The 13,497-nt window shown below is 39.2% G+C and overlaps 1 protein-coding gene across 1 annotated transcript in view; it reads right to left on the reverse strand.

Moving 5' to 3' along the window:
- Positions 1 to 234: 234 nt before the first annotated feature.
- LOC106578576 (coagulation factor XIII A chain-like) overlaps positions 235 to 13,497 on the reverse strand; it is a 32,579-nt gene continuing 19,316 nt past the window's right edge. Inside the window, exons 8-15 of the mRNA XM_045702160.1 lie at positions 10,232 to 10,379; positions 9,693 to 9,802; positions 5,885 to 5,973; positions 5,537 to 5,699; positions 4,381 to 4,659; positions 3,839 to 3,999; positions 3,225 to 3,361; positions 235 to 3,065 (exon numbers count right to left, since the gene is read on the reverse strand). Coding sequence (XP_045558116.1) covers positions 2,924 to 3,065; positions 3,225 to 3,361; positions 3,839 to 3,999; positions 4,381 to 4,659; positions 5,537 to 5,699; positions 5,885 to 5,973; positions 9,693 to 9,802; positions 10,232 to 10,379 — 1,229 coding nt within the window. The 3' untranslated portion in view covers positions 235 to 2,923. The remainder of the gene's footprint in view (positions 3,066 to 3,224; positions 3,362 to 3,838; positions 4,000 to 4,380; positions 4,660 to 5,536; positions 5,700 to 5,884; positions 5,974 to 9,692; positions 9,803 to 10,231; positions 10,380 to 13,497) is intronic.

Consider the following 13,497-nt stretch of genomic DNA (forward strand, 5'->3'; position numbering starts at 1 on the left):
CTAGTTAGGGTCTGAATGTTTTTTAGCACTATGTGCAAGGTTGTTTTTTCTTTTGGTAATGAAAAGGTTTGTTTGTAAGGTGTTTTAGAATTTTTTTATGAAATGGGACCAGTGAACATAACAATGATATTGGCAGTTAAGGGTGGCCTGTTAACTTTATCCCACTCCATCTGGAAATGTTTTAAATGATGCAAAAAAATATAATGGTGTGACAACAGTATTGATTTTGGAAATGATTTTATTGTTAATCAAAAGCAGTGAACAGCTGAAATGTTATAAACAGTTAATGGCAGTGAATTAAAAGATTTAGTTTGATGCAAAGCCAAAAATGATGGTCTTCCAATATTACTGGTTATACAAAATACTATCAAACAAAATAACTGAGGAATGGTGCCCATATATGGCTTTTACATTGTGATTTTTTCTTTTTTTACGTTATACAATTAAATTATTTATATAAGGATAATAGGTGGGTGATGTGCAACGTTTTGGCAACCAAAATCCCAGTCTAAAGAAACATTTTTCACGTTGTTTCCCAAACACGCATAGCTTCTTTAAATGCAGTACCTTTTCTGCTTGATTAAAATCTACTGCAGATAACACTGGACCGTTGATTAGATTGAAGGTCATGATTGTATGAGAAATTTACAGTCAGCAAAGGTTTGTAAGATCGAAAATAACAGAAACCGAATCTGAGTCTGAGTCGGCTGACTCAAAACCAAATGTAATCCCTGAGATATAAATGTAATCTAATTAGAATGCATAAAAAACTCTATCCATCATATTCATGTGAATCATAACTTTTTTAATGATTTTCGTCCATGAGAGTCTTTTGTAACACTAGTGAAGGGTTAATTTTTATGAAAAAACTATGTCAACAACTGCAAGTTTACACAGGATGTTTAGAGTTGACATGCAAGTGATGATACTGTGACATATCAAGGAAGTCACAGCGGTCTAAGGCACTGCATCTCAGTGCAAGAGGCGTCACTACAGTCTCTGGTTCGTATCCAGACTGTACCACATCTGGCCGTGATTGGGAGTCCCATAGGGCGGCGCACAATTGGCCCAGCGTCGTCCGGGTTTGGCCGGGGTAGGCCGTCAGTGTAAATAAAAATGCGTTCTTAACTAACTTGCCAAGTTAAATAAAGTCAGCTTGCAGTTCTACTGATCATGAATGTGGCATTTATGGCTAATGAATGTGTGATGAAGTCCTTATGTAGGTGCCCTTCAACTTTAAGTCTCACCAATGCCTGAAAATTCATTGATTTGATTGATATTTGGCGATGCAGAAGAAATAATAAGATAAACTTATTGCGGTTTGGCCCTGCCTCTTCTGCCCAATTCCAAATCCACTCCTAGCCCCTAGCCCTAGGCATTTCTGTAAAAAATCTTATCGGTGTAAGCAATCCCTTACAGAAAAATCACATACATTTCACATGTGATAACATCTGTTTCACATGTGATCTTATGTGAAATTAACATGAGAACATGTGACAACATGTAAAAGCAACATCTGATAACATGAAACTACACATGTGAAAACATGATCTCGTGAAATAAATGTGACAACATGGGGATGCAAAATGTCTACGTATGATACCATGAAACTACACATTTGAGAGTTATATTTTCCTATGTGAACGTTTTCACACATGAAAAATAAATTCCACATGTGAGGTGAAAACATGTTATTCTCCTCATATGTGAAAAGGTGGTGTTAACATGTGAACTTTAAATTGAATACATGTGAACATGTGGTTTCATATGTGAACAACTGACCTCAAGTCTCTTTTTTTGTGATTTTTCTTTTGTGAAAATGTGAACATTTCAGCTCAACATGTGAAAAAATATATTTCATATGTCAAAATGCGATTTTGCATGTCTTATTGTGTAAGGGAATCAAATGATATGTGGGTTTTAAAGTGAATGGTACACTATTCAGCTAAAATAGTGCACCAAATATTTCATCAATGATAACATGATTATTTTTGACATGATCACTTAGTAGTGACTTTTCAATATGACCCCACCTGGGATTAGAATTTACAACTTCTGGGTTACGCTGATCTTTCTGCTGCCCATCAAAGTCTATAGCATTCCTATACACATTCATTACCTATAATACATGTCTGCACTTAGCAAAAGAGTGCCATCTGCACTTCTATTTTAGTTAATCTGATTATTCTCTCACCATAGATTTCATACAGTTATTTCAGAATAAGTATTGTTTTCTGAATAGTTGTCTACTGTTTGTGGAGGATATTACTCTGTTTTAATGTTACTCCTGAATCACTATGATAAATATAATAGTTTTTTATAATCGTGTATTTTTAACAAAGCTGATATTTATTTGACTTAAACCCAAAGTGTAGGAATACAGGTTCAATTTGTAATTGACACCGACTTGATGGTGTAGCAGGAAGGTCGGGATGCCGTGAACCAAGAGTTTGTGAGTTTAAAACCCAGCTGTGGACATGTTGAATAATAATTACTGCATAAATAAACATACACAATGTAATCATGCATGTCAAATATGTATGTTGAAAACACTGTATGTTAAAAGCACTGTTTGTGTGTATCCTAACGACTCAATTTTGTTTGCAGGGCATCATCTGTGGAATCTCATTTGAAAAATATTCACGTGAAAGGTTGTGATCACATGTAAAATACACATGTAAACTTCAGTGTTCGAAAAAAACATGGTTTCACATGATTTCAAAGGAGGAAATTTCACCTGTGAATCATGTGTTTTTTCTGTAAGGGGTATGTTATTTGCTCGCCCTCACCCTCTCATAGGCTAGATGGAATTGCTTATCCAGCGATCAAATTCTTTCAAATCTACACAAGAGCCTCTATTCGTCCATGGTTCTCCGGTCGATGGCAGGCGATTAGCAGGTGGGAAGGGCTTCCTGGGCAATGCTCAGGCCTGGACGACGATGGCCCAATTGCCTTGCACATTCCCAAGGACCGAGCAGTCCAGGACAGCATAGATCATTGTATTCCCAGACCTCGTAGGGACACAGGACTCCATCCAGGTGATGGAGGCACCGGGAGCGATCACACTACAAACAAACACACACACACACACACACACACACACACACACACACACAGATTGGCATACTAAACAAACTACATTGGATCTGTTTTTGTGAATGTGAGACTAATGTAAGTGTGAACATCATCATGATGTGAGGTCTTGGAGTTGTAAATCCTCTTACCTGTACAACCTTTCCCGGTATGAGATGAAATTAGGCCCTTGCATGGCCATCCTCACGTCACGCAGGCTGAATGGGAACGGGTTGGTGAACTCCACCTTGACAAATACCTTCTGGTTCACCTTCGCTGGTCCACTCATCTGTTCAAATAGAGATAGTCCATTCACAGAAATCTATGGTGATATAAGAAATGATAATAATCTAGGGATTATCAACTCCCCTGCGTTGGGAGCATGAATGTTTTTCGGAATGGCTGCTTGATCAAAGGCGAGGAGAGATGCAGCACTCCAGCAGCACAAATAAGGCTTTAATTGGGTACACTACTACATTAGCTCTTGGGGAAAAACGAAATATGTTTCACATATACTGTTACGGAACACTTTAAAGGATAGTTCCCTCAAATAAAAAATGACAGTTTTCCTTACCATGTCAGCAGTCTATGGACAACGTAAGAGAGCAATCCATGATTTGGTTTTGTGTACCTGGTCACTGTCACCAAATTACTGCTGACAGGGTAAAGAAACCAAGATGAAATGTTTTATTTGGGTGAACTATCCCTTTAAGGGAGGAAGGAAATACATCCTATTAAAGAGGACTAATGAAACTTCCAGACCCACCGCAAAGGCCAGGTCGGGGCCTTTCAGGTTCACTATCTGTATGGCCATCATGTCCTGGTTGTTCTCCAAGCTCTTGGCCGTCACCACAAAGCGGAGGTTGGATTGGCAACCCAGCTGGGGCACATAGTTCTGGGCTAGCACGACCACCTGTACCCTCGACGCTGTTGGTTTTAGGGAGACAGAGTTTTGACAACGAAACAAAGTCAATCAACAACAGGAGTGTATGTTTGGCAGAACATAACTTTTATAATTATTACCTGATTATTAATATTTGGATTATTTGGGATTCACTGTTGCTTACCATTTGGTACCATTTGTTACCTGTAAAGTCTTTTGAGGTAAGTACTAGAGAGTATCCCATCGTTACCTCACAATCTCTTACAATACAACACATACCTGCTGAAACAGGACGGTGCCATGAAGCTGTAAAAGGACTGCAAAGCTTTGCAGGACTATCATACAAAGTTGTGATACATGGAGACAAGCCCAAAAAGACATACAGTACAGTATGTATGTAAAGTGTCACCCTGGTTTCTACTCACTCTCCATTGGGTTCAGAGTGACATCAAAGGTCTCCTGCTTGAACTGAGCCCTTTGGATGTTGGTGTAGTAGATTGTGGAGCCGACCAGGAGGCCATGGATGGTGCGTATGTCTTCACTCAGGTTCCTGAAGACCACAGCCATCTGGAAGTTCTGGCCACTCTTCACACGCTCCTGCGGGATCTCCAGCGTCATCTCTACACCCTGCTCGTCATCATATTGCATATGCGACTTGTAGGTTCTCTCGGCATTCTTCATGGTCTCTTCATCTTTACTACTGCCTGTGTGTGTGTGGGGAGTTGGAGGGGAATAGAGTTAACATGGGACTGGTGGCCTAGGGTGGTCTAGTGATCTTCGGAACACATGTATCGCTGCAGCAAGGGTTTGAATCCGGCCCACTGCTATTTTAGCAATTCTCTTCTTTCTTTTCTCTCTCTATCAAATACAACAGACAAAAAAATACGAGAGGAGTGGGACTGCCCCACTCCTTAAAAAAACAACCATGGGACTGATATGAAACTCATTGGCAATTGTATTTCACCTATAGTAATATACTGTATATACTGTACAGCCCAGGACCTCCACAGCCCAGGACCTCCACATCCGGCTTCTTCTGAGGCCAGCCACCCTGGCAGCTGATGAAACTGAGGAGTATTTCTGTCTGTAATAAAGCCCTTTTGTGGGGAAAAACGTATTCTGATTGGCTGGGCCTGGCTCCCCATGGCTGCGCTCTTGCCCAGTAAATTGAAATCAATAGATTAAGGCCTAATACATTTATTTCAATTTACTGATTTCCTTACATCATTTACATTTACATTTACGTCATTTAGCAGACGCTCTTATCCAGAGCGACTTACAAATTGGTGCAAACACCTTATGATATCCAGTGGAACAACCACTTTACAATAGTACATCTATATCCTTTTTGGGGGGGAGGGTTAGAAGGATTACATGAACTGTAACTCAGTAAAATCATTGAAATTGTTGCATGTTGCGTTTATATTTGAAGTAATTTGAAAAGCAGTAATAGCAAAGTCATTTCTATACTTCATTCTTGTTGCATTAGTTTCATGAGACACTTTGCAAACTGCCAATAACAAACTTTAAACGAGCAGTTGCACCCTTGCCAGCCTACTCCATTGTCCAGGTGCCACATACCTTCTGGGTATTTGTACGTCTCTGTAATGTCCATTGGCTCATAATTGTTTCCACCAATGGACTTCGTCACGAGTTTCTTGCCGACATAAGTTTTGTCTACGCTTAGTAACTCAGTTTTCCCAGTTTGTGTATTTAGCGTGTATTTGTAAACGTCGCTATTCACCTGAGGTTAAAAGAAAGAGATAAATGTGAATATTATGATTGATTTTAATTAGATAAAATGTATTGCAAGTTATAAAGCATAACTGTGTTATGCTTCATAATGGCATAGAGTGAAGATGAAGGCATTATGGCTGAACATTAAACAAAGTGTTACTGGTCAAGCATATAGAAGATGTATTGGTTTACCTCAGCAAACACAAATGGGCCATCAAATTGATAGCCGAGCATTCCTTCCTTGATGGCTTTGATAGAGCATGGTCCACAGCGGAAATATCCTGCAAAAACAATATCAACAATCCATGACCCTGTCTGTTTGACTTTTAAAAGGATAGTTCACGTTTCAAAAATGTTTGCTTATTTTCGACTTCCCTAGGGTGCTGTTATTTCATCCAAACTGTTTTAATATTTTGTTAGCTGGTTATTTAGCATTGTCTAGAATATATTGGCTAGCATTTTTGGAGAATACAGCAATGCAATTGGAAGCGGATTGTATTAATTATCAGAGCAGTGCTACATTTTCAAGATGCAATCAATGCTTTTCAGAGCCATTTTATTAATTTTAAGAATTGCCTGTATAATTGTGGCCTAATATATTGGCACCCTTGCACTTTTTAAAAATAATTCCCAATTTCTTCTAAAATGAGTTTAAATTGAAAAAACTATTTGGTGAAATGACATGGACAAAATTATTATCACCCAAGAGCTAATATCTGGTTGCAGAGGCTTTGGCCAGATAACTGCCAACAAATGCTTCCTGTGGACATCAATGAGCTTGCTGCACCTTTTATTGGATCCCTAAAACTGCTGCAAACTGCTCCAATTCTGCAATATTTTAGGGATGCATTCCACCAACTGCTGTTTTCAATTCTCGCCATAGCTTTTTGATGGGATTCAGATCTGGACTCAACACTGGCCACTCCCAAATAGTCCAGCTTTTCTTATTGAACCATTCCTGGATGCTTTCTGATGTGTGTTTTGGGTTGTTGTCCTGCTGGATAACCCAAATCCTTTGACGGAGACTCATTTTTTGGACACTGATGACTCACAAATGTCTCTAGCAGAGGCGATGCTGTAATTCCGTATTATCATATTTATCTGCAATCTGTAGGGCTGATAATTTGAGTTATAATTTTGCATAGTAATGCATCTAAATCCCTTTTTCCATCAGTCACAATCCCTACAGCCCACAGACAAGTTTTTCCTTTTCATGACTCATCTTTCACTAGGTCTGAAGTAGAGGGATCTGGCCCACAGATTCAACATCCGCCAGCGGACTGTGCGCTGGCGGATGTCTTCTTAAGACATGTCTTTGTTTCAGCCCTATATGGAGGCTCTGTCTATGAGAAGGAGATCCTGAAGCAGTCTGACATTGTTTCTCTGCTGAAACCAGCGATGGCCATAATGGTGGACAAAGGTTTCCTTTTGGATGACTGTGTGCCCTGTAAGGTCTACAGACCAGCTTTCCTCTGAAAGAGAGCACAGACGCCAGCAGCAGAAGTCAGGGAGACGCAATACATCTCGGCTGATGGTCCCTGTGTAGCAGCTGATTTGCAGAGAGAAGGAGCACAAGCTGTTTGACACTGTCATCCCTCTCACCATCACTGGAAGCATCAACCAGCTCTACACCTGCCTCGTCGTCAACTACCAGAATGGGCCCCTGGTCAAAGCATGGGCAAAGGACTAGCGAAGCTGTCAATTTCAATACTATTAGACTGGTAACTGATTTCCTGGTTTTTGTTTCTGCTTCAGTTTTTTTCAAGTCTATAGCCTGTGTTTAACAGCTACATTCAGACACTTTCTTGAATATAAATGACATTATGTAGGCCTGCACTCTACTATTTTGTCCAGTGTTCTCAATAACAAACCAACATGTTTCCCCAAAACATTTAACATCACTATTATTTCAACTACATTGTTGGATTCAGGGGGATTAAACAGTTATCCACTGTTTTTGTGCAATCTTTCATAATCATTTTTTCAATGTATTTTATTTCACCTTTATTTAACGAGGTAAGCTAGTTGAGAACAAGTTCTCATTTACTACTTCGACCTGGCCAAGATAAAGCAAAGCAGTGCGACACAAACAACAACACAGAGTTACACATGGAATAAACAAGCGTACATTCAATAACACTTTAGGAAATAATAACATCTGCTGAAATAATCACAGATATGGTGAAGACGTACAAAATGTGTTTAATCTTTTAAGATTAAAAATCATTAGAGAGAAACAACAAGAACTGGGACTATTACATAATGCTCATTCGGGAGCTAACATGGCTGCCATAGAATATTGTAGTGTTATGTGAAGGCTATGTATAATGCAGAAACCTCAATGTCCCAACTCTAAACACATGGCTCTGGACATAGCGTGTTTTGGTATGCAACAAGTGTGTTGGATATCTTGTTTTGCAACAAAACACATTCTAAAGCACATCTAAAGTAAATGTTTTAAAAGTATGAGAACAGCCATAAACATAGAAAGGGCCAAAGAACATTCATTTTAGATGAAAAAATGCAAATGTGGAAAAATATACAGTGGGGTCCATAATTATTGGCACCCTTTATAAAGATGAGCAAAAATACTGCATAAAATAAATTATTCTAATGCAAATACTGAGCTACTGTATATTGTTTAAAAATATATATATATTATACTAATACAATTGCTCAGAGAAAGAGAAAAAACGAGCTCTATTTTCATGTCATCTGACCATACAGTAGCACCACCTAGAGTTTCATAAATGGCATTGGCACATGGATTGGAACCAGTTGTCACGTCCTGACCAGTAAAAGGAGTTATTTGTTATTGTAGTTTGGTCAGGGCGTGGCAGGGGATGTTTGTTTTGTGTGTTTCGGGGTTTTTGGTTTATGTTCTATGTTATCTATTTCTATGTGTTTATCTAGTTTTCTATTTCTATGTTGGGTTTTGGCAATGACCTCCAATTAGAGGAAGCTGGCTGTCGTTGTCTCTAATTGGAGGCCATATTTAGTTGGGTTTGTTTTCTCTTGTGTTTGTGGGTGGTTGTTTCTAGTGTAGTCTGTGCACCTTACTGGAATGTTTTTGTCGTTTGTTTATTTTGATTAAGTGTTTTTCTTTAATAAAATAAGAAGATGAGCACTTTACCCGCTGCGTTTTGGTCCCCCTTCAACGATGCTTATGACACCAGTGCTATGGTCAGATGACATGAAAATGAAGCTCTTTGGCCACGCACACCAGTGGTGGGCTTGGTGTTGAAAAACAGAAGCATATGCATAAAAGAAGCTCATACCTATGGTAAAATAAGGTGGTGGACTTTTGATGTTTTGGGACTATTTTGCTTCCACTGGTCCTGGGGCCTTTAAGGTTAATGGCATCATGGACTTTACCAAGTACCAGGATATTTTATCCAAAAACCTGGTTGCTTCTGCCATGAGGCTAACACTTGGCCGCAAGTGGATCTTCCAGCAAGACAATAACCCCAAGCACTAATCAAAATCCACAAACAAATGGTTAATTGAGTACAAAATCAACCTGTGGTTTGAACTGAAGAGGGCAGTCCATAAGCACAGAATAAAGATATCAAGGATCTGGAGAGACTATTTATGGAGGAACGGTGGTCTAATTTCACTCCCAACGTGTTTGTTCTCCAATCTCATAAAACATTGAAGAAAAAGGCTCGGTGGCGTTATCCTCGCAATGGGAGGGTGCTGGAGTATTGAAAACAGGGTTGCCTATAATTTTGACCCCTATCTTTTTTAGATTGTTTTGTATTACTTGTTAAACAAAATCTATTTTGCTGAGCAATTGTATTGCATACAATATAGCTAAGTATTTGTATTTATTTAGCCTAGCGGTTATCAAGGGTGCAAATTATCATGGAACACACTGTATCTTAAATGGCTGCGTTTTCATGAATTTGATTATGCAATTTTGAATCCCATTCTAAGCATACAAAATTTGTATACAGAAGTGAAAATTAGGTCTCTCCCATTATCCTAATTTCTCTCTTACCATCACTGGTTTCCTGGGGGGTGGAATCCACAACCTGCCAGCCACCCAAGTCCTGGTCTGCAGGGAGGTCAAGTCTGGACAAGTAAGCCTCGTTCCAGCAGTGGTAGTTCCTGTGGAGACAATGCACACCTCTCTATTGACATTATCTGGCATCCTGCACCCGTCAGGAACACTATCTGGCATCCTGCATCCATCAGGAACACTATCTGGCATCCTGCACTGCTCAGGTACACAATCTGTCATCCTTCACCACTCGGGTACACTGTCTGGCATCCTGCACTGCTCAGGTACACAATCTGTCATCCTTCACCACTCAGGTACACTGTCTGGCATCCTGCACTGCTCAGGTACACAATCTGTCATCCTTCACCACTCAGATATACTATCTGGGATCCTGCACAAAAATGTTCCCCCCCCCCACACCATGTTGTGACTAAACTGTTTTTACAGTACATACAGTGAAAGACAGAAATATCGAAACCTACGTCCTGGGATTTCAGTTTCATACAATACAAATTGATATGCAGAAATATAACTACCAGATTGAGTCTCTGGTAAGGCGCTCGTTCAGTTCAAGCTGATTTCCCACTGAGTTGAAGACGAGATCCGTGATTATGTTCCCTGAGTTGTCGTGGGCGGAGTTGAAGTTGGTGATCACCCTGGCAGGGATGCCCAGACACCGCAGGACTGGGGCAGGGGAGGGGACACCATTAAAGAGGCTAGGCAACACTTCAAAATAAGCATATATTAATTAAAATGCAATCGTTAACATTAATAAATGTTTAACTAATACATTAAATGTATTCAATCAATTGATTAGAGTAGATGTACGGATATAACTTTCAGAAGTGTTTTATTTGCACAGCAGCGGGCCTTGTCTGAGGAAACGGTTACCTATTTTTTTCTGTCAATAGTACTAGTCACCTTAATTACACATTTTCTACATCTCCTCCATACCTAGAAAGTGGCCTATGCTCCAGACTAGTCAGAAAACCGGGATTTGTGTATTGAGCTATGGCTTAGCATAATTTTGTTTTTGATGAGCATGGCCTTATTTTTATTACAGCATACTGGATGACTGTCACTCATATTCCATTCACCAAGCTCAATGTAACAGCGGTAGGATTAGGCTACTACATGATACAAAAATGTTCCCTGTACCCATCATGAGGTTCCTACAACCTAGCCTATGAATGAAAGTTTGCAACGTAGGTGCACAGGTCGGGAGGATTTTGAGTAATCAAGGTGAGAGGCTGTGACACATTCAATACCGCCTTGCACACTCAGCATCTAGCTGATCTAGGGTGTAATATGTTTTTCCCTGTTTTGTTCTGTTTCCTTCAGTTTAAGAAATGTTTTTCAACAGAATCGCCGGAATGAATACACCTCTTATCACACGCAAACAGTTCACTTTCATAGCAGCCACATAAAAACAGCATGATCACTTTGCTTGTTGTATACAGTTGAAGTTGGAAGTTTACATACACTTAGGTTGGAGTCATTAAAACTCGTTTTTCAACCACTCCACAAATGTATTTTTAACAAACTATAGTTTTGGCAAGTCGGTAAGGACATTTACTTTGTGCACGACACAAGCAATTTTTCCAACAATTGTTTACACACAGATTATTTCACTTATAATTCACTGTATCACAATTCCAGTGGGTCAGAAGTGTACATACACTAAGTTGATTGTGCCTTTAAACAGGTTGGAAAATTCCAGAAAATGATGTCATGGCTTTAGAAGCTTCTGATAGGCTAATTGACATATTTTGAGTCAACTGGAGGTGTATCTGTGGATGTAGACAAAGATCGTACTTTTTGGAGAAATGTCCTCTGGTCTGATGAAACAAAAATAGAACTGTTTGGCCATAATGACCATCGTTATGTTTGGATGAAAAAGGGGGAGGCTTGCAAGCCGAAGAATACCATCCAAACCGTGAAGCACGGGGGTGGCAGCATCATGTTGTGGGGGTGCTTTGCAGGGAGGGAGGAGGGACTGGTGCACTTCACAAAATAGATGGCTTCACGAGGAAGAAAAATTATCTGGATATATTGAAGCAACATCTCAAGACATCAGTCAGGAAGTTAAAGCTAGGTCACAAATGGGTATTCCAAATGGACAATGACCCCAAGCATACTTCCAAAGTTGTGGCAAAATGGCTTAAGGACAACAAAGTCAAGGTATTGGAGTGGCCATCACAAAGCCCTGACCTCAATCCTTTAGAAAATTTGTGGGCAGAACTGAAAAAGCGTGTGCGAGCAAGGAGGCCTACAAACCTGACTCAGTTTCACCAGCTCTGTCAGGAGGAAGGGCCAAAATTCACCCAACTTATTGTGTGAAGCTTGTGGATGACTAACCAAAACATTTTACCCAAGTTAAACAATTTAAAGGCAATGCTACCAAATACTAATTGAGTGCATTTTAACTTCTGACCCACTGGAAATGTGATGGAAAGAAATAAAAGCTGAAATTAAATCATTCTCTCTACTATTATTCTGACATTTCACATTCTTAAAATAAAGTGGTGATCCTAACTGACCTTATACAAGGAATTTTTACTAGGATTAAATGTCAGGAATTGTGAAAAACTGAGTTTAAATGTATTTGGCTACGGTGTATGTAAACTTCCGACTTCAACCGTATATCATTTTTTCTCGTAACTATCTACACGCTCTCCTCCTCTCACCTTTTCCCTTCCCTTGTGGACCCCGGTGCACAACACATCAGCTGTCTGTGACCAGGCGAAAAAACCTTTCCAAGCCAAACTAAATCACAATCGCTAACTGCTACACACAGCCGGCATACTGTAGTTGTCACGTCATAGTCAACCTGAACTAATAGAACTAACACATTAGTAAACCTGCAACAATCATGCAGTACAGTGTACAGTCAGAAAGCAGTTTAGCAGTTACACCAGCGGGCTCCGAATGCAATAAATTAATTAAACCAAAAGAGTTCCATTGATGAAGTGTGTACAACCCTCTCAAAAAACTAAGCAGAGCTCATGCCTTTGATGCAACTTTTTTCAAATCATTATTAGAGGCGCATCATGCAGCCTTATATGTATTAAAAATCAAAACATATAGCCTATCATTTGTATCACAACTAAAGTTGCATGAATAACTAAATGAAGCAACTAGAAGTATCTGTTTCTTTGTTAAGTGCTCAACAAAGAATAGCAGCATGTGCGCACTCCCTCAAATCTTTTGGAGAAAATACCCTTTCTGTTATATTCATCTATGTGCCTTTAGAAACCATACAATTCAATACTCATCTTTAAAACAAAAGCAATTTAGGTCAAAATAATGAAATAGAGGGACAGATAAATAGCAATAAAAACTTTCCCATAGAGGCACAGAATATGTTTGAGGAAAAACAAAAAGAAATGGAGGAGGTTATTCAAGAAAGATCAAGTGTAATATATTATAAAAAAAATAAGCAAACTGGATGGAATATGAGGGAAAAATGCACCAAATAATTTATTTTCATCAACATAGAAATGCTACCAAAAATAATTTACCGTAATTTCCAGACTATTAAGCGCACCTGAATATAAGCCGCACCCACTGAATAAAAAAAATAAAATCATTTTGAACATAAATAAGCCGCACATGTCTATAAGCCGCAGGTGCCTACCGGTACATTGAAACAAATTAACTTTACACAGGATTTAACGAAACACGGCTTGTAACAAAAATAAATAGGCTTTAACGAAACACGGATTGTAACAAAAATAAATAGGCTTTAACGAAACACGGCTTGTAACAAAAAATGCAAAATTTGCAGTAAGCTTTAGTTGTC

Source organism: Salmo salar, chromosome ssa19, assembly GCF_905237065.1.
Source record: "Salmo salar chromosome ssa19, Ssal_v3.1, whole genome shotgun sequence".
NCBI classification, from domain to species: Eukaryota; Metazoa; Chordata; class Actinopteri; order Salmoniformes; family Salmonidae; genus Salmo; species Salmo salar.